This window comes from Zootoca vivipara, chromosome 6 (genome assembly GCF_965207765.1).
Source record: "Zootoca vivipara chromosome 6, rZooViv2.hap1.1, whole genome shotgun sequence".
In the NCBI taxonomy this organism is placed as follows: domain Eukaryota; kingdom Metazoa; phylum Chordata; class Lepidosauria; order Squamata; family Lacertidae; genus Zootoca; species Zootoca vivipara.
In genome coordinates, this window is record NC_142589.1 from 74,532,992 (window position 1) to 74,553,785 (window position 20,794).

At 46.8% G+C, this 20,794-nt stretch overlaps 1 protein-coding gene across 12 annotated transcripts; it reads left to right on the forward strand.

Moving 5' to 3' along the window:
• The first annotated feature begins 11,243 nt into the window (after positions 1-11,243).
• ZNF574 (zinc finger protein 574) lies at positions 11,244-19,813 on the forward strand. 12 transcript variants are annotated; one of them, XM_088672619.1, is made up of 3 exons: positions 11,244-11,390; positions 12,222-12,334; positions 16,360-19,813. In XM_088672619.1, the coding sequence occupies exon 3, from the start codon at positions 16,371-16,373 to the stop codon at positions 19,098-19,100; it is 2,730 nt and encodes a 909-aa protein (XP_088528745.1). In that variant the 5' UTR covers positions 11,244-11,390; positions 12,222-12,334; positions 16,360-16,370; the 3' UTR covers positions 19,101-19,813. The 12 variants fall into 12 exon arrangements, with proteins under 12 accessions (XP_088528745.1, XP_088528747.1, XP_034973464.1 ...); XM_088672621.1 differs by having other exon boundaries at positions 11,383-11,434; positions 12,222-12,410; XM_035117573.3 differs by having other exon boundaries at positions 11,383-11,434.
• The last annotated feature ends 981 nt before the right edge of the window (positions 19,814-20,794 follow it).

Sequence of the window (20,794 nt, forward strand, 5' to 3'; positions counted from 1 at the left end):
GTCCTGAAAAAAAAATACCTCATGGAAAGTTGCGTTGAGAAGCCAAGATTTTATAAGTGGCAAAGAGACAAAATAAATAAAAGTAAAACGAACCAAATCAATGGAAGTTGGGAGGGTGAGATCAGAGGATCCTGAAACTTCCTCCCAGAAGTCTAGAAAGCTTTAAAAATGGCTTCTCAAAACGCTCTTTTTATTTTTTTGTTTTTAAACTTTTCTTTTGTACATTTTTTGTTGGTTTCCTTTATTTTATTTTTTAAAAAACTGGTTGGTTTGGGTTTTTATTTCTAAATGTATTTGAGGGGTGTTTTTTTTTAGTCAATGTTTTGGGGGCTCTTTGAATGTTCATATTTTACTTTCAACTCCTGCGAACCAAAGTCTTGCTGTTGCAGAGAAGGAAGTTAGCCATGGCATACTGCGATCTGGTAGAAAACAAAAAACCAAACAAAAGGACAGTGTGGAAAAAAAAGATAAACAAGCAAACAAACAAAAAAAGAACTTTGAAACCTTTCTTAAAGGGAAAAAAAACCCTCGACCTCATTTTATCTCCTGCTTTTGCTGTGTTATAGCGTTCAGGTGGGTTTGAGATAACAAAAGAAAAAAATACTGTGAAACTTTCCAAAAATGAAACAAACAAACAAAAAACAGGAAACACCTAGTTTTCAAAGACTTGAAAAAAAAGTTTTTCATCCCATTATGTGCGTGAGTGAGAGAGAAGCGTCAAGTATTTATCTGTCTCTTTTAAGATTCCAATCATGCTATTATGGTGGACATCTGGGGAAAAAAGAAGGAAAAACATTTAGGGAGTCCAATCTCTCTCTCTCTCTCTCATGTGCTACTGAACGTGTTACTAGGTGGAATGTAACTGTTTTAGTGATATTTGTTACTCTTTCTTTTTCTTTCTTTTTCTTTCTTTTTTGGGAAAAAAATTCTTTTGGGGGGTATCTTCTATTTTTTTTTTATAGAGAAAATTCTATGTTCCGCTTTATCGCTTCTTACTGTATTAAAAAAAGACAAAAAACAAACAAACGCTAAAGGTTTGCAACAAAAAAAGATAAAAAAGGGAAAAAAACTAAACAAAAAATCAACAAAAAAAGAAACAAAAACCAAAACGTGTTTTTTTAAAAAAAATTGATTCTAGACCAAAAATGACCCTATCTCCATGTGCGGAGCTGAGCGGTGGGTGAATGGCATGGAGGGGAAACAGCCAAGATATATAGGGCAAGCAAAGGGTGATGGAAAGTTGGAAAGGTTGCTTAGAACCTGGAGAGAGGCGTTTCCTTTTTCAGAGAGTTGATGGTGGTTTTCCCCTGCCTTCAAAAACCAGGCAGCTGTTTGACCAGCGGCAATAGCAGGGCAAGAGAAATGAGTGGGTGGTGTTGCCTGTCTCAAATAACTTTCAACTCTTTTTTTAAAAAAACGACCGGCTCTCTCCAGTTTTAGGAGTCGGATATATGGGAGGTTGTGAATTTTGCAACTGCGGACTCAAGCCAGAGGGGTACCCCCCATTTCTTCCCTCACCCCCAAATTGGAGACTGTAAACAAGGACTAGATGCAGAGCTATCGCTGGCTCGGGGAGGGAAATGTTGCTGTTGGTTGGTCCAGAGCAGAACGACCTGGTACTCATTCCAGATTTGGCCACTGGTCTTGTGGGGCAGGATGGTTCGCCGTGTCCGTAGCCATCTTTGCCCCTCTAGTCCACATACTTCCCCATAATGGCTGGTAAGAGAAAACAGGTGTGAGATGCCAGGCTGCCCTTTATGAAAAGCCGCCACATCTCTCTGTTCCGCCAACCTCCCGCGCTCCTAGGAGTTTTAGAAAGAGGAAGGAAACAAGCTTTAAAGTACAGCTGTAAAACCAAATATTTGCTCACACGCCTCCGTGCCGGTGCCCGACCCAGGGTTGGGGGGCACAAGGGAGGGGTTCAGGCTAGACCCCCTCCCTCCCCTCATAGTGCCAAGACACCCACCATAAGGCTCTTTGGAGATAGCCCGCCATATACCTCATATACTTTAATGATAAACCAAATAGAAAAGCTTTATTAAGGGTGTGTGCCGGACGGGTCTGTTTGGGGCGGTGGGGATCAGGTGCAGCATCCTCTCTCACCCCCAGGAGGGAAATCAGGAGGGCGGCCCAGGCCCCGAAAAGGTGATCTATTCCCTTCAAACTGGTGTCCTACGGAGACTCTTTTCCCACTGTGTTGGAAGAGGAGACTCGACCACTTGGGTAAAAGAGGTGTCGGAATCATTGGGGGGGGGTGGGCCTAGATGAATCTCAGTGGGCCTTGTTTACATAAAGCGGGTTCTGCCCTAATATAACGGGCGCTTTTCCACCAGGGTTAATTGCAGGACAGCTATGGTGCCAGAACCTGCTCCACTCGGGCGCTGTCTGACATCCAACACAAATTCTTGACCGTAGATCCCACTGAAGGCTCCATGGAGCATCTCTCCATTCCTGTCCTCCTGACTTCTTCTCCTGGGTGCTTGTTAGGTCCTTGGTGGCCTGTATCTGGGTCACGAGAGAAGGGAACCTCATGAGGCGCTTCTACACCAGGGAGGGTGTCTGTCACATTTTGATAGCCCTGGAAGAGTGGGTCAAATGGGCTGACCTTTGCATGAGGGATGCTGCTCCAGCCCCCAACTCCCTTACCACCACCACCCCAACAAGACTGGCCTGTTGCTGTAGCCAACCCGGGAGCAGTGGAAAAATCGTGTGATAACTTTGCCAAAGGTAGTTAGTTCCTAGTATTCAATTTTTATTTTTATTTTAATTTTTAAATCTTCCGGGGTCTGATCCTGTCTTGTTAATTTATTTGTAACTGTGGGGCTTAGAAGTGACTTGAAAAAAAATTAATAATGATGATGATGATGATGATAATGTAACAAATATTCTGAGTGATTTTTTTATTATTTTATTTGGTTCTGTCGTGGTTTGTGTTTTTTTTCCCTGTCTTTTTTTTTAATTAAAAAAACAAAAACAAAATAAAAATCTTGCAACCAAAGATGAGTTGAAAAGGAATTGGAAGTCTGTCATGGTGGCTGAATGGCGTTGAGAGTCCTGTGGGGAATATGATGAATTGGAGCCTCTCTTGCTTCTGTGGGAGCAAATTTGGGGTGTGGTGGGGGCAAAATCTTCATCTGAGTAATGAGGAACGGTAAGGAATCTCCAAGCACTTCCAATCAGATTCTCATGCTGCAACTGTGTGCTGGTCATTAATTCTGGCTTTGAAATGGCTCAGCGCTTACTGTTACAAAGTGCTGGTTACCTTATCAAAGGGGAAGGTCTTGTCTGTATCGACCACAGGCTCCAACAGCCGCTTCATATACACGCCCGTCAGAAAGCATCCTTTACTTTGCCTCTTGTTTCCAAGCAAGGATTGATCTCCCACTACTAGGCCAAGTCTTTCCAGACAGGAAATGACTCCTCAGGCTGCTTTTCTTCCTTGTCCGCAGTTGGGAAGGAAAGAAAGCTGCTTTGATCCTGGGGAACAAGGGAGAAAAACAGCATGGAGCCCTGAGTATGCGGTACCTGGTGGGGTGGGGGATGGGGTTCCAAATTGTCTGCTGACATACAACATGCTACTTGCTTTGCAGTATAAAAGGAATGTGCAGATTAAAACATCTGATAACTGATTGCCAGCCAGCGCTGTTCCTGAAGCAGTTTTATCCAGCCCCTTGCTGGTGACCCAACCAAATTTAAATCGAGATGTGGGGTTTTTTTTTTTTTTTTAAAGGTTCCTCCCAGTTCCATTTGTATGGAAAATAAACCTTATTTTTTCAAGTTGTAAGAAAAAAGAGAAGCTCCATGTTTCAATCTTTGATTTCAAATGTGATGCAGTGACAATGTCTCAGCGATTGCACTCAATTATTGTGAATCTGCTAATGTTAGATGGCGTCAATTTATTATTGACAGGGGTTTGGACTAGAGGACCCTTGGGATTCCTTCCAACTCTACAACTCTATGATTCTACAGCTTGACTCTCTGCGAGGTGTTTGGATGTTGTGGCAAGATATACTTCCACCCCTTGCATAAGAACAGAGGAGACCCTAGGAGGCTGGCCATCTCCTTTCTAAGTGCCACACGAGATTCTGGATTTTCTAAGTTACATTGGGATGTCCATGTTTTCAAAGGCTGGAGATTTAGAGGTGACCCTTGAAGCACAGCAGTTGTTTCAATGTAAATTTTATCTCTCAGAACCACCATGCTACTATCCCTCACATGATTTATTTGTAAATTATTGCAACATATTTTAAAACCATATCCCACTTTTCATGATTTAGATCTTAGAGTGGCTTCCTGCAATATCAATATACAATATGCAAAATTACAAACATAAATTTAACCTCAATATATATATAAAACCTCAGAAATTTAAAATCTCTGAAATTTTACCAAGAACATGAAATAATTGTAAAACATCAGATAAGCATTTGTGACTTCTAATGGGATGGAGTTCTAAAGAACTGGACCCACAAAACTGAAGCCATGACTTGTTCTTGACCTAAATCATGCTTCTGATGTTCCCCAAGGTGATCTGAGCGATTGACTTGGGGTAAACAGATACAAAATACACAAGTCACATGTTAATTAAAAACCTAGTTTCTACCTTATGTATTGTCATCATTTTTTATGCCACCTATAAAGACTTACAACATAAAATTAATATACTTCATAGGGATATAGATTATACCTTTGTTCTTCAAAATATAACTTTCATCTACTTTGTTAAATTGCAGCAATCCAGTTCTGCAAGGATGTGGGCTGCTGTTTTTTTTTTAAATAAAAAATATATAGTGTCCTTCAGCATAGCTGTCAATTTAATCATTTAAATATTTTTGCAATAGGTCCCTTTTTGAGGATTTTTCCACGTTTTTGCATATAAAACACTTGTCACAATGAGAGTTTTCAGAATCATAAAATTGGAGAGTTGGAAGGGACCCTGGGGGTCATCCAGTCCAATGTCCTGCAATGCTAGAATCTCAGCTAAATCATACATGACAGATGGCCATCCAACCTCTGCTTAAAAACCTCCAAGGAAGGAGAGTCCACCACCTCCCGAGGGAGACCGTTCCACTGTCAAACAGCTGTTGCCGCCAGAAAGTTCTTCCTGATGTTCTGTCGGAATCTCCTTTCTTGTAACTGTATTTGTATTTGTTTTTCACTGTCTTTAATATAAATCAGCAGACATATCACTGGGTCTAAAACTAGCTTTATCTAGACTTGACAGATCTGGTCACACACTTTGCTATGGAGAATCTGGATGACATTCGACTGTTCTCTGCACTTTCTTCCACGTTTATGTTTAGACTCGCTTTCTGGTGGACACCCCCCCCCCCAAAAAAACCCTGCTGTTACAGTGCCAGCCTTTCCAGGGGACAGGCAGGTGCCATTAAGGCTTCTAAGAAATACTGTGACTTTAATTAAAAGTGTTTTCCTTGCAGGTTCTATTCAGTATGCCTCTGAAGATTAGAGACTTGTAAAGTCAACTCCTGGCATAGTGTTGTTTTTTTAAGGGGAAAGGAAAATGAATTAAATATAGGTTTCCTTTCCTTTCCCTGCCCTTTTGCTTATTCTATAGCAAAATAGCAGTTTTTCACAATGAAAGAAAGAAGCGAAAGTAATGTAAACCAGTAATTGAACCTGCCCTCCCGCATAGGGAGAACAAAAGGTGACTAATTAGGGTGCAGTTCATCATTAACCCTTCTGCTATGTTGTTCAGGAAGCGGTAAAAAGGGCAGAACCTACAAAGAGGTTGCAAACATAAGACTTCATTCATGTGCCAGCTCATTCCTTTTTCCAGACTTTTCCCTAACTGCTAATTTCTGCATTAAAGCTGAGCTTTCGCATGACGTAAATGCCACTTCTGGAAACATAGCAGAATATAGTTGAAATATACTCGGAGTCAAGAGTGCATTTCATGCTCTTTATTCAGCTTGTAGTAGCAAAAGGAGAAGAATGGCTCTTTCCCCAAAACTTCTGCTTATATACATTAATTACACAATGGGCCTTGTGTGATTGGCTACTTCAGGGCTGCACCTGTAGGCCAATCAGGTTGCGTATTCACTTCTACCAGCAGCCTGATCGGCTGCTCCTGCAGGCCAATCAGGTTGCAGGTTCACTTCTGCCAGCAGCCCGATTGGCTGCTCCTGCAGGCCAATCAGGTTGCTGATTCACTTCCACCTGGAGCTGGATTGGGTGCTGGTGCTTTTTTCAGTGTTATTTGCCTCCAGGGAAACTCCATACCCTCCACCATTTCTCTGATTAAAATAAGGGACGGCTTCTGTAAATCTGGGGCTGTCCCTGGAAAATGGGGACACTTGGAGGGTCTGCTAAATACAGCAGTTCTCAGTGGCATGCCGTTGCTTCCAAACAACATTTTGTTAATGTTTTCTAATGGCTATTTCTGTGGCTGCTCCTGGTTCCCTTCTTTATTATCAATTTTAGCCTTTTCCCCATAGAAGGCGGAAGCCCCTCAAGTTCCAGGACTTCTGCAGGAGTTTCTCCATGCTAGTCAACCAAGGCTAGATTCTCCATATCGTATGCGTAGCAGATGCCTTTCAGAATCATTCCTATTCAATCCTTAAGCCAACACCGTAGTCTTCAGATCACTTGAGTTCTGGTTGATTTACAATATATTTGTGGCCTCTTGAATCCCCCAAGAAACTTGGGTTCCCTTCATAGACTGAAGTTTTTCAAAGTTCTCCATGACTGAAGTGATCGGAGCGGAGAATTTTATTTCCAGTATTTTGGGTTTTACAACAGCCACAGCCCCACACCCACTGGGACAGATGGATTTGGATGGAGCTCCCGATCCGGTCACTATTTGATCTCAAAATGGTGATCTCATCTCAGAAATGGCCTTGTTGCATGAATTCCTGAAACAGCATTCTGGAGGGCATGCTGTCCTTGCTTGGGGCAAGAGAGCAAAACTGCATTGCTGTTGCAGAAAGTGCCATTTGAGGCAGGAACATGAGAGCTTTTGAAAGGCGGCATCTGGTTTCACAACAGGCAAAAATACCAGGCTGGCTAGGTAACTTGAGCGAGACTTATTGTAGTAACTACCTCTCGTTCCTGTGATCCACCAGCAAAATCACACACAGTATTTTGAGATCTGAGGAAATGATAAGAATTCAAGGGTTACACCCATTCTATTACCAGCAGACAAAACTCACTCACTTAATCTGGTAGACTTGGCTACAGCTGAGGCTTAAATAACTTGCAGGGCCGGCCCTAATATTAGGTAGATTGAGACTGCTGCCTCAGGTGGCAGGTTGTGAAGGGCAGGGAAGAACACTTAGGTGCTGGAGAAGATAAGAGTAGTTTTCTGGAACAGGCCAAGGGTCAAGGGCCTGCAGGCCCGTCTTAACCACATTGAGCGCTGTGGCGCAAAGGTCCCTCCGCTGCCGCCTCCCCAACTCACCACGGACGCAGAGGAGGGACATGGCATGGGCGAGCTGGGCGCTGAGGGTGGGCCGGGCTCAGGGGCTCCGCAGTGGGTGGGCCGGGCTGCCTGGTCGTCCTCCGGGGTGCCGGCGCCGCCTCCGCCTCCTCCTGCGCGGAGGCCTCTGCTGGGGGGGGCGGTGCTGCGCAGCACCTGGCCTCTTGTCCTCCTCATGCCCCCGACCTGACCCACCAGGCTGAGGCTGGGACTCGAACCCGCGGCGGGAGGGAGGGAGGCAAGGAGCAGGGCGAGCGGGAGGGCGGCCGGGCTGTCTGGCGGGCGCAGCACGGCGCACCCTGGCGGCCTGGCGCATTGCGCCACCCAGCCTTGCCTTAGGGCCGGCCCTGAGGGCCTGCCTATTCCAGCATCCAGATCCTGTTCTAAGCAGGACCTGTGTACAACAGAATTCTCCTCACTTATGATTCCCAGCAACTGGGGTTTAGAGACATACTGTCTCCAACAGTAGGGGTTGAACAGAGCTGTGTGTGTTGTGCATTTGGCCTATTTCTCCTAAACTGACCTGTTGTTCTCAGGTGGGTGGAGGATAATGTCCCCATCACTAGTTTGAAGTAAGATTCAGCTGGTCTAGTTGGCTTCTGCAGACAAATAGAGGGTGCTATTGTGTCCTTCATCTAAGGTAGCAGATGTATTGGGCTGGTCCCACTGATTTGACAGCTTCCTTGCCATGGAAACGCTACACTTTGGGACCAGCGAGGTTTTATTTTTCAACAGCAGGCCCTGTATTCTTTCTTTACACTTGGGAAAGCAGGCAGAAAGAAACAGCCACACCATACATGGCTTCTCCCAAAGAATTCTGGAAACTGTAGTTTGCTAAACGTGATTGGAACTGTAGCTCTGCAGGGGCTAAACCAGGCTTCCTCAAACTCCGGCCCTCCAGAAGTTTGAGACTACAAATCCCATCATCCCTGACCACTGGTCCTGCTAGCTAGGGATCATGGGAGTTGTAGGCCAAAACATCTGGAGGGCCGAATTTGAGGAAGCCTGGGCTAAACTATAATGGCTAGGGTTCTTTGGGGAAAGCAACAGCTTTTATACAGTCATACCTCGGTTTAAGTACGCCTCGGTTTGAGTACTATCAGTTTAAGTACTCCGCGGACCCGTCTGGAACGGATTAATCCACTTTCCATTACTTTCAATGGGAAAGTTTGCTTCAGGTTAAGTACAGACTTCCAGAACCAATTGTGTACTTAAACCGAGGTACCACTGTAAATGTGCTTATGTATGTGACGAACCACACAATCAATGCTTGCTGTCACCCTTTCAACAGTTTGAATGTTAGTTGGTCTATGTTTTCTGCAGTCTAGTGCTATTCAAATGAATTACAGTAAGTTGTACTTTACACCAGCAGACTCCTGCATTTTTATCAATACCTGATGCATTTCAAATACCAGGAGAAACAAAATTATAGAACAATGCTATGTAGACTTTTTGCCAGTTTAAGTACCATTTTAAGAATAAATAGCTTTGAAGCATGCAAACATTTAACTAGTAAAATGTGTTTAATTCAATCTGGAACTGGCCTGCTTTGTTTAATTCTCACAGCTGTACGCTGAAGCCTCTTGACAATTCTGTTTGTCAGTCGAACAAGACAGTGACTTGCCCAGCAGTTGAGTGGTGATTTGAGTTTCCAAGAGGGAGAAACAGCTGAAGACACAAAAGGCTGTGCTCACATTACCAGCTTAAAACACAGCCCAGCCTCATATAACCAACATGCTGTCCTGCCAAGCTTAGCTATGTCACTTCCCTTTACCTTGAGAGGAAATAGGTAATCAAGCCTTTGTTCACTCCCTGTTTATCTGAGAAGCTCAGTGTCCTCCAGCTCAACCACATGGCTTTCACCAGCCACTCTTGAGTTCCTATACCAATAGTCTAAGAACTTTTACCACTTAGTAATTAAGCTAGGTTTTGCTGCCAGTTTTTCTTATTGATATATGGAAAAGAGCATGAACCAGACCTTTGAAGAGTTTGTAAGTAAACAAACAAATTTTTAACTTGTCAAATATGGCTTTTTCCTATGCAGGGGAAAGAGGGAAATTTTGGAACTCGCTTGAAAAGACGTACTTTAAAAGTCAAACAGCTTATGTTTGCACACTTTACTTTGCTGCATATTTTGTGCCTTTAGCATAGCTCAATAGCTCAATCAGTAGAGCATGAGACTCATAATCTCAGGGTGGTGGGTTCAAGCCACACCATAGGCAAAAAGATTTCTGCATTGCAGGGGGTTGGACTGGATGACCCCTGGGATCACTTACAACCCTACAATTCTATGATTCTGCTGGGGTTCTCTCACCAAAGAGGTACTTGACCGAAATTTGGATATTGGCATCCAATGATTTGTCCTTTCTATATAGATGCACACCGCTTCCCAAACCAGCAGTGGAAGCAGTCAAGATGCAGAATAAATCTGAGTGCACATGAATAATCTAACACTAACAAGTCATATCCCTGAACAGGCATGACTTTCCCCAAACACTCTTGGGAACTGTAGTTCTCCCTCCCCCCTCAAAGCTACAACTCCCAGCAACTTTAACAAACTCCAACCCCCAGAATTCTTTGGGGGTGGGGGTCCTGCATTGCAAATGCAATGTAACCTGTTAGTGTGGCTTCATTACAGGGGTTGGACTAGATGACCCTTGAGAGCCCGCACGCAGGGTGGTTGGGCGACAGGAAGCATCAGGTCTGGATTTAGGTTTGATGAGACCCTAAGCTACTGAAGGTAATGGGGCCCTTTATATGTCCAGCTGTCCTTTGTCAACAACAAATTGTCACTGTTTTTTCGTGTTGAATATATGCTGTATGTATGGTAATTGATGGACCTAATAGGTTTCTAAAGCCATTTGCACATGTTCCCATGCAACCAGTCCATGCAGAATATAGGCACCCTATATATAGAAAAGAGAAAACCAGTGATATTTTAGGGAGCAGGCGGGGCTCATTAGTTATATCACAGGAGCCTACGTAACACAAAACACTGTTGCTGTAGGTAGGTTTTATTTTATTTGTTTTTTTAACTTATATTTTGGAAATGTACAAATGTGTTTTTTCTTTAAATTTTTGGGGGCCCCCCCAAGAGAGTGGGGCCCTAAGCTATAACTTGTTCAGCTTATACGTAAATCCGGCACTGGCAAGCATGGAACTGTGCTTCACGAATCCAAGCAACTGAGAATACCCAGCGTTATTCACAGGTGGACTTGCGGACCACCTGCGTGCATTGAAGGACTCCAACTCCCATCAGGCCATGCAAGCACTAGCCCAATGGCTCATGGGAGTTGTAGTCCAGCAACGCAGGGACCTCAATCTGGCGACCACAGGTTTCTCCGCCCTTGAGAGGGCGCTTTACAAGTACTGCGCAGGAAACCCAAGCCAGGAAGCACGTGACTCTCGGCTCCCGAGAGAACCATCAACGGTTTGAACAGAGCTTTTCCTAGAGGCAGCTTGAGAAGGGTCCATGTTCCCTGGTTAGGGGAGCAGAAGCTAGGAGAAAGGGTGCCTTGGCAAAAAAAGGCAATATATAAACGTCATAAAAAAGCAAACCAAATGCTTCTACGTTCATAAATATCGGTTTACTTCTCCCTGTAATCACTTAAATCGCCGTTTAGACGTTTCGGGTCGTCTCAGACACCCCCCCCCCGCCGCTTTTTTGGTACAACCCAACTGCCATTTCCCCCCATTCTCTCTTTCCCCGGCCAGCGGGTTCCCTCGCTTTCCCTTCCAGCCCCGCCCACTTCCTCGACGCGACAGGCGCAGCCTCCCTTCGGCCTCCGGATGACGTCAGTGTCAGATCGCCCTATACGGATCCCGACGGGTTCGGGCAAGGGCTCGCGCGTCGGGTAGAAACGACGGCCCCGATTAGGCGCGCGCTTGAGCAAGCCGTCTCCCGATTGGCCGTCCGCCGCGATCCAATCGGCAGGCTGTTTGTTCCGGGAGGAGGGTGAGAGAGAAGGCTGGGCTGTGGGGGACAGAAGGGAGGAAAAGGTGAGGGGAGGAGGGGGACTCGGGGAGAGCGCCCCTAGTGCAGGGGGGAGCCCAAGGCGGGACGGGGGGTGGGGTGGGGTGGGGTGGGGGAAGGTAAGGAATCCCAGAGCGGAGCCACCGCCCCCCACTTTGCAGGGCTGTGGGGGGGGGAGAGGCGGCCCCTCCCGCAAGGGTGGGGGAGGGGAGCCCAGCACGCCCCATGCAAAGAGGGCGGGTGCCTGGTGCATTTGACCCCCCCACCCACCATGAAAATGGTGGTGGTGGTGGTGGGGAATGGGAGCCCCCATGTACAGACTGGGAAATCAGACCTCGGTGAAGGGGGCTGGGGCGGAGGAGAAGCGGGGCAGACGCCCATGTGCAGAGAAGGATGGGCGAAGGGGAGTCCCAGATGCACAGGGAGACCCGGAGAACTACCTGAGGAAGTAGGTTGTGGCCCGTGAAATCGTGCTGCGGTTAATGCGCTAGTCTTGCCAAGGTATCATAAGGCTCTTTGTTGCTGATGGGGGGCGGGGTGGGTGGTGGTCCTCTTTTCAGAAGTGAGGTGGAGAGAAAAGGCGTGAGAGCTGCTTTCAAGGGCAGGATTGGAAGAAAGTATGAACTAGAGGCTCTGATCCTCTCCTGTGTAAACAAAACAATAACAACCACCTGTGGGAAGGGTGCAGTCCCCTCATGATGGGTTGAATGTCAAATCATTGAGGGGTCTGTTCAGCCTTGCAGTGGGGGGTGAGGGGCTGATCTGCACCTTTGCTTGCTGTCTACTTATTTACAGTCTTCTTTTGAACTCAAGTTTTCAGAGGACCGACTTTCTCAGTCTTGGTGTGTGCTGGAGCAGGGAAGATTGGATGTCTTTCTAGAGCCAAAAGCCCTTCTGGGGCTGGTCTGTGGCTTTAGACCTTGAAGGTATGTGGGAGATGCACCCTGAAGCCAGGTGAAATACAGCTCAAGCCTCAGAAACAGCTGGTGGAGTAAAAACCAGGTTTTCATTTTTTCAAAGATTAATTTAAATTGGTGTTTTTTAAAGAATCTTCCCCCCATTTGAAATAAAATTGTTTAATATGGCAACTTACAGTAATTAAATGCAGATAAAATGTATATATTATACAATATTATTATAAAACTGGACTAGTGGTCGTTTATCAAACACATTGAGATAAAACCTCATTTTCTATGTTAAAGACATGTTTATGTTAATCTGTTCTCAGGTCAAGATTTATGAAGTGGAAATAGGTCACAGAAAAATGATGAATATTTATTATGCTGCCAGTACGCTAGACAGACATTTATGTTCCATCTCATGGAAAAACATGATTGAGACTAGTAATAGCCTTGCTTCTGGAATGTGTTGCACATTCCTGACTGGGATCTAAAGAACTGCTTAAAAATCTGCAGATTATATGGACCGTTCTAGTAATATTGTTGACTTATTTTCTCTGAAGTAACTCCCATGCTAGATCACAACTACTTTTGAAATATCCACAGTATTCAAAGCTATGCTTCCCCCCTCCCCCGTGCATTTTGCACTTAAATCAAATATTGATTGTCTTTGTTGCCTGTTCATCCAGTAGGGAGAGATCCTTTTGGATCCCCATCCTTAATAATGTAGTGTCCTCCTCAAATAGTGTTTGCATACAGATCCATTGACTGGTTATTTTCTCTGAAACATGCAGTGCACCAGAAATTCAGCTGCAATGTGGCAGTTGGAACCACTGAGAACTAGGGAAGGCTGCTGTACACTGGAGGACATTTGCACGTCAGTGCCTCTTACATCTGCTGCCAAGAAACACCAGCAGCCGCGACAACCTGGCAGGGGAAGCCCTGCCCTATGGCAGACTAATAATATTCCAATTAAATGTTTCATTGCTCTTTAAATGCATTATAAGCAAGCTTGAGATCTTTGGGTGGCTAATGGGCTATAATCCTAATCAATATCGTCAGTTGACATAGATGAGCCACCATGGGGATACAGGCCTTTGGTTAGACCTAGCAAAGCTCTTCCTAAATGATTGAAAATTGACATAATTAGCACAATTGAGTTGTGAGTGTGTATGTTTTAATAATTACCTTTACTTTTATTTCTTGATTTTAATTGTAACTATTGACTGACCCTGGTGTTTCAGGATAAATTATTTTAAAAGTCTGCTTACTAAATATTCACACTTAGAAAAACATTACTTAACGTAGGGGTGTTAGGGGAAGGGTAGTACCTCTGGTGGTGGGTGGGGGGACAGGTTGTGCTCCTGTGGCTCCTAGAAGCTGTCAGCATGTGACAGCAGCCACACCTCAGGAAATGGCTTCAATGGGCCAGCTAAACCAGGTGAGGGTGGCAAATGGATCTCAAACACTCTGTGAGATGGCGACTTCCCCTGCATGCAAAGAAAGGCTCCCACAGATTGAGCAGACAAGATCAATAGTGAGTCCAACAGTCAAGGTGGTTTCTGCAGATGCTGTAGAGGGAAGTGAGGGACAGATGGGGATCATCAACCTGGGAAGGTAGCCCATCTAGGAGAATGAAAACTCTGATCCTAAACATCTGCTGCTTTTAGGGCTATCTTTGGGAAAAGAGGAGGCTAAGGAGTAAACCCTACACAAATCTGGACTGGAGTCCTCAAGGCAGTTGAATGGTACCTTGTAGGCTGCCTCCTAACAACTCCTGCAGCCAAGCTGGTGACAAATGTATTGCTCTGCTTTCCTTTGGACCACATCAGTGAGACTGAGGGGAGTCTTGCCATCTGGGCAGCCCAGGAGCTCCATACATAGTCTTGCGCCCTGGGGTGATCACTTGGGTGTTGCTAACACAGGAGTTTGACTTTAGTTAATTTGGTCATTACATGGTTCTTTGTTTTTTTGTAAATAGTATCAAGCCTATTGGTGATCAAAAATATTTCTTGTTTAAATAAGCCTACTATTTTACAAATAGTTAATCATTTTTTGACATTTGTCCAAAATTGAGTTGATCCTTTCTGACCAGTCAGATGCCCAATTCTGTCCTCAAACTTAGCTGCCTCGTTGTTTACCCCAGCTCCAGGTGTCTAATGAAATAGTTAAATAGCTGCTATCTACAGAAGCTCGTGGGATACCTCCATACTTGTTTCCATCTGTTTTGAAAACAATCCTATTGCTGACTTCTTTTTTTAAACCGGTTTCCAATCCACCTATCTTCCCATGCAGAAGCCATAGTGATTGTTTGGATCCTGCTCTTAAACTTGATTTGAATCAATTGTTTATATTCAGCCTTCTCCTTGGCAATTTAAAATCATGGAATCACAAAACTGTGATTTACAGTGCAATCCAAACCCCAGAACTGCCGATATGAGTTTGGATTTGGCAGATCTTGGACTTTTCTGGTTCAGCTGGGCTATACCGGCTTAAGTCCCTCATCCGGACTGAGACAAAGATCTAACAGTGCAAGTCTTTCATCCCCAGCTCAACTGGCAGAATTTACACCAGCGTAGTCCCCCAAAAGGGGTGTTTTGAAGAAGCGGGTGGAGTGAAAGAAGGAGAGACTTACACCTGTTTCAAACCCCATTCAGCTTGGTTGTGTGTCCTAGGTCCCAATCCTCAAAACCTAGGCCCCCAGCCAGCTTCTGGCTTAGTTAGCACTTAGTCTCCTCCCTCCCCTTGTCAGAGGCTCCTGAGTGGAGGTTGGAAATGGGGTAACATGTGCCAGCATAAGTTTCACCAGTTCTCTATAGTTGGGATTGCTCTGCCAAATCAGTCCGCTCACTGCTTTTGGACTCTAGAATTGGGCAAAAAGAAACAATGATACTGTGTGCTAACAAAACAGCACTGAAATCAGGACACAGGTGGCATGACAAAGAGGAGTGCCTCTACTACTGCTTTGTACTGAAAGAACTGAGAATATTTGTTGCAAAACCACACCAAAGAAGATGTAAACATGTGTTTATGCTACATGTTTAAGCCACTTTGAAATCTGTCCATAGTATCTGGCCATTGTACAGCAGAAGGGCTATAGCTCAGTGGTAGAGCACGTGCATAGCACACAGAAGGTCATCGGCTCAAAACCTGGCATCTCCAGTTAAAAGGTTCAGGTAGCAGATGGTGACAGTGACCCCTGCCTGAGGTCCTGGAAAACCACTGCCAGAGAGTAGACAATACTGGACTAAATTGCGTAAATCCCTGTGTGATTTACTGCCACAACTTCAGTATAGGTGTTTTTGTGAAATAACTTAATGGTTACAAGGGAAGAGGGTCTTTAATGTTTTGCTTTTCGATTCCCTGTTGCAGTAATGCATGAAAACCTAAGTAGCCTTGCAAAGTAACTCAAGTCTACATAACTCTCAGCCCCACTAATTAAGGTTTTTGCCCTCAGCTGACTAAATTGCCTAAAAAAGCAGTAGTTGACTGATGTACTGATTGATGCTGCAATCTTATACACTCTATCTAGGAGTAAGTGTCGTTGAACTCAGTGGGGCATCCTTCTAGGTAAGCCTCTATTGGGCTGTGGCGCTTATGCATTTAGTTCTTGCAATTCCTGCTCCTTGCTGTGGGAACCTCTGAAAGACCTGTATCTTACCTGTTTCATCATAGGATGTATTTTATACCAGGGTTGTCATTTGATTAATTGGTTGAATGATCAATAAATAGCATTTTTCTTTGTATTTAGATTTCTGCATACTTTATCTGATTTTAATTTTGTATTTTTATATTGTAACCTGTCCTGGAACCTTATGGTGAAGGGTGGATAAGGAATATTACTACTACTACTACTACTATTATTATTATTTATTAACATGTCACAGTAAACAGCATCTCAGAATCAGCATTCTGTTTTGTTGTTTTTAATTTGCAGACACTGATCAAAGTATTTTTCAGTCAGCGATCCAGATTAATCGCCCCAAAGTTGCAACCCTAATCTAGAGCACCGGGCTCCCTAATTTTTCCTTTCTCTTTCTTATACACCCCAGCAGGTGTCACGATGGCAGAGTCAGCCGAGGAGACACTGCTGTATGTGGAGCATCGCTTTGTCTGCTCGGAGTGCAGCCAGCAGTTCAACTCCTTGGAGGAAGCCCTGGTACATCAGCAGAGCCACCTGTGCTCCCAAGAGCAGCAGTATCAAGTGGTGGGGCTGGCAGAAGCTGGGCTGGTGGCAGGTGGCGAGGCCGGCCTCTACCAGACTGTGACTGTGCAGGAAAGCCAGTACCAATGTCTGGAGTGCGGACAAATCCTCCTGTCTCCGAGTCAGTTGCTGGAACACCAGGAGATGCACCTCAAGATGGTGATCCAGGAGCCGGAACCCTTGGTGAAACTGCTGAGCTCCAGCCAGATCCATTATGAGTGCACAGAATGCAAGGCCCTGTTCACCAGCCAGGATGTGTGGCTTGCTCACCGGCAGACCCACCGGAAGCCACCCGAGCCACCAGCTCCCCCTCCTCAGAGCCGGGCACTGGTCAACCTGGAGCACTCGTACCGCAAGCCGCCAGGCGGGGTAGACACTCTGCAACTGCTGCTGTATGAATGTGGCGAGTGTCTCCAACTGTTTCAGTCGACAGCAGACTTGCTGGAGCATCAGACCACACACCAAGTGATCCAAGCCTCCCCAGGGACACGAACGAGGGAGCTGCCTGCATCCTGCCCCACGGAACCGAAGGCGCCACCGCTGCCGCCACCACCTCCAAGTTTAGTGGCTGTGCACAATGGGGCCGTGCCGCCGCCAGCCCCCACCAGTGTCACGGCCACTGATCACAGCTATGAGCTAAAAAACAACCCTGTGGAGCAGCTTCCCCGGAAAGCGAAGCAGGCCGTCGAGGAGCACATGTGTGCAGAGTGTGACCAGCCCTTTCCTTCAGCCCACAAGCTCCAGCTTCACATGAAGAGCCACCGGCAGGGCGCCTTCAAATGCCCGCTCTGCAGCAAGGTGCTGCCATCCCCAGCTGCCCTTGAGAAGCACCGGGAGGAGCACAGCGGTGAGTCGCGCTTTCTGTGCATGGACTGCGGCCTGGGCTTTGGCACGGAGGCGGTGCTCTTGTCCCACCGGCGCACGCACTCCTCCAACCCCCTCTACCGCTGCGCTTGCGGGAAGACCTTCATCAACATGACCAAGTTCCTTTACCACCGACGTTCCCACAGTGCCAATTCAGCGCAGACCCACGAGTTGCCTGCATCTCCTCCTGAGGAACAGCCTCCTGAGGAGGAGTCACCTGAAGCCTTGGAGCAACCAGAGCAGCCCCCGCCACCACCTCCACAACCAGCGCCTCCTCAGCAGCAGCAGCAACAACAACAGCAACAGGAGCAACAACAAGAGGTGTTTCCACTGGCTATTATCTGCTCGTTGGACAAGACCTCTGCCCCAGTCGAAAGCAACGCACAGGAGCAAAAGCCCTCAGAGTTCCATTGCCTGCTTTGCAACAAGACCTTCCCCAAGTTGACGCTGCTGCTGCGCCACCAGCGCTTTGTCCACAACATGGAGCGCCGCCACAAGTGTCTGACTTGCGGCAAGATGTTCAAGAAGAAGTCGCACATGCGCAACCACCTCCTGACGCACACCGGCGAGAGGCCGTACCACTGCAAGGAGTGCGGCAAGAGCTTCAACTCGCAGGCCAACCTGCAGCGCCACCGCCTGACGCACACCGGTGAGCGCCCGTACCGCTGTGAGATCTGCCAGAAGTGCTTCACGCAGTCGTCCACCTTGCAGCAGCACCTCCTGGTGCACAAGCGCCACTACCCCTACAAGTGCCAGGAGTGCAACAGCGTCTTCCACCGGCCCTACCGCCTGCTCATGCACCGCTACCACCACACAGGCGAGTACCCCTACAAGTGCCAGACTTGTGGCCGCTCCTTCCTGCTCCGCCGGCTGCTGGAGGTCCACCAGCTGAGTCACACGGGACAGCAGCCCCACCGCTGCACGTCTGGCTGCGGCGCCGCCTTTGTCACAGCCGAGCAGCTGAAGGAGCACAAGTGCGGCAAGATGAGCCGCCACTTTGAGTGCTCTGTCTGCGGCAAGAAGGTTGGCTCGACGGCGCAGCTGAGAGCCCACGAGCGGCTGCACGGGGACATCCAAGTTCCCGAAGGGGTGGAGGAAGTGCCCCCCGCTTTGGAGCCGCCCCCGCCCCGGCCGCGCCGCCCCACCGGCCCCAAGGTTTTCGAGTGCAGCGACTGCAAGAAACTGTTCAGCACCGAGACATCGCTGCAGGTCCACCGCCGCATCCACACGGGCGAGCGCCCCTACCCATGCCCAGATTGCGGCAAGGCCTTCCGGCAGTCTACACACCTCAAAGATCACCGGCGGCTGCATACCGGCGAGAAGCCCTTCAAATGCGATGAGTGCGGGAAGGCCTTCACCATCGCTGTACGGCTGGCTGAGCACAAGCGCATCCACACTGGGGAACGCCCATACCACTGCGACGCTTGCAACAAGGCTTACCGCTCCTTCTCCAACCTCTGGAAGCACCGCAAGATGCATCAGCAGCAGCGGCTGCAGAACGAGCAAGAGGCCATGGCAGAGGCTGTTGCTGCTGCTGCGGCCGCGGCTGCTGCTGCAGCCGCAACGCCGTCAGCCTCGTCCACGCCTAGCGATCAGGTCTATGGCAACACTGTTACCATTATGGAGACCATCCCCGTGGTGGAGACCATTGAAATCTACCCTACGGATGCCGGGGTTCACTTTGAGAACATCCAGGTGGAGAATGTCCAGATAGGGGGAGTTTGAGTTGGGCTGGGGGGAGCAAGGAGATGCAGCTGGCCACGCTCTGTGGACCGGGAACTGCTGCTCTCCGGCTCCCCCTTGCTGGGGCTCTAGTGTTGCTGCAACAACTTCTGCTCCCTAGCTTTTTATCCATGCTCCCTCTGCTGTCCAGAATTTGGCCATTTCTGCAACGTGGCTACATCATCTTGACTTCCCCGGTTCAGATGGTGAACTGGGCTCCCATTTCCTCCCCGTCTGCACAAACACCAGGGCAGCATCGTGGTTGGCTTGGGCACTCAATGCCACCGTGGGCTCTAACCCTCCCATTTCCTTTGGGGTTGGGTTCTTTCCCACTCAGTTGTGTGGAGCGTGGCTTTTATTTTTTTTAATGACACATGCAACTCCCCAGACATGAGAATGCCCAACCACAGCCTCCCCCCCCCCCCATGGCTGAGCCCTTTGAATGCTAAATGGTTTTGTTTGTTTCATAGAGTGCTCCAGGGAATAGCTTCCCTGCTGGGGTTCAGTCTGAATTGTAAATACCTCTTGACTGGGTTTCCCTCTTCGCTGTGGGAGTTGCTCTCCCTGTTTGCTGTTGCTCCCCTATCACCCACACATACTCCCCTTGTGACCCCTGACAGCTGCTTTTATTTGGTTTCTTGCTAACTGGATTCTTCCCCATGGCTGCAGGAGCATTTTGTTATTTCGTATGAAAATTAAACAGAAATCAAAGCGCTCATGGTTTTTTGAAGTGTGTTCTTTTGTATTATGGAGGTGGTTTTGAGTAGAGCTGGGTGCAGCGTAAGGCTGTCAGTGGGTTAATTTCTAATCACCTGCAATGTTCATTATTTGTTATATTAGTACTTAATGCCGTCTTAGAAATGGCATTCTTCCCTCTTTCTCTCTCTCACAGGAGGGAATTTATTTCATTCCATTTATGAATCGCTTCCCATAAAACATCTTGAAGCAATTTAACCAAGTGGCTGTTTCTAATATTGTGCCTGTTGCAACATGTTACTTCGTTATCTGAAAAGGGAAATAACCCTTTCTTCAAAGTGTTCTTTATTTATATGGAAATCTATGCAGATTTAATTGTTTGACTGAAACCTAACACAATTAATCCCCTGATAAGGTTTTTAAAGCATCCAAGCCCTAAAGTTTTCATGTAATCCTCACTGTAAGGTGCTTTGACAAAAATTTAATAAGCAGAAACTGCTGGTCGTTGTTGAAAGAAAGGAGTATCTGTACCCTTTTCTGCTTTCATTTGCTGTTGTAGTAACATGAGATCACTGAAATACACTAAATAAATAACCTGTGCAATTAAATCGTGATGCCACCACATACAGTTGTCCCCCACTAATTAACTAAAGCAGGAATAGCTAACCTGTTGCCTTCCTGATAATGCTGGATGCCATTTCCTAGAGGCCATGCTGGCTGGGTCTTCTGGGAGTTGTAGTCCGGCAACTTGCAGAGAGCCAAAGGTTCCCCACCTTCGATCTAAAGCATTACTTGGACTATCTGTCATTTAAAAGTTGCAGCAGTAGCAGAGTAAAAAGTTATGACAAGTCTAGAGGATAGTGCAAAGTGTTTCTTCTTTCCAGGCAGGACTTCCCTGTTAAGGATAATTCTAGCCTGGTGAGGAATTTCCCCTCTGGAATGTGTCCCTTTGTTAGTGGGAGTCTGTAGAGCATGGGACTCTTAATTTTAGGGTCATGGGT

Bases quoted from the DNA above. Each gene is read 5' to 3' on its own strand.
- ZNF574 (XM_088672625.1), top strand. From the start codon at position 11,680: ATGAAAATGGTGGTGGTGGTGGTGGGGAATGGGAGCCCCCATGTACAG. The intron at 11,861-16,362 runs GTTGTGGCCCGT...ACACCCCAGCAG, and splicing joins AGAACTACCTGAGGAAGTAG to GTGTCACGATGGCAGAGTCA.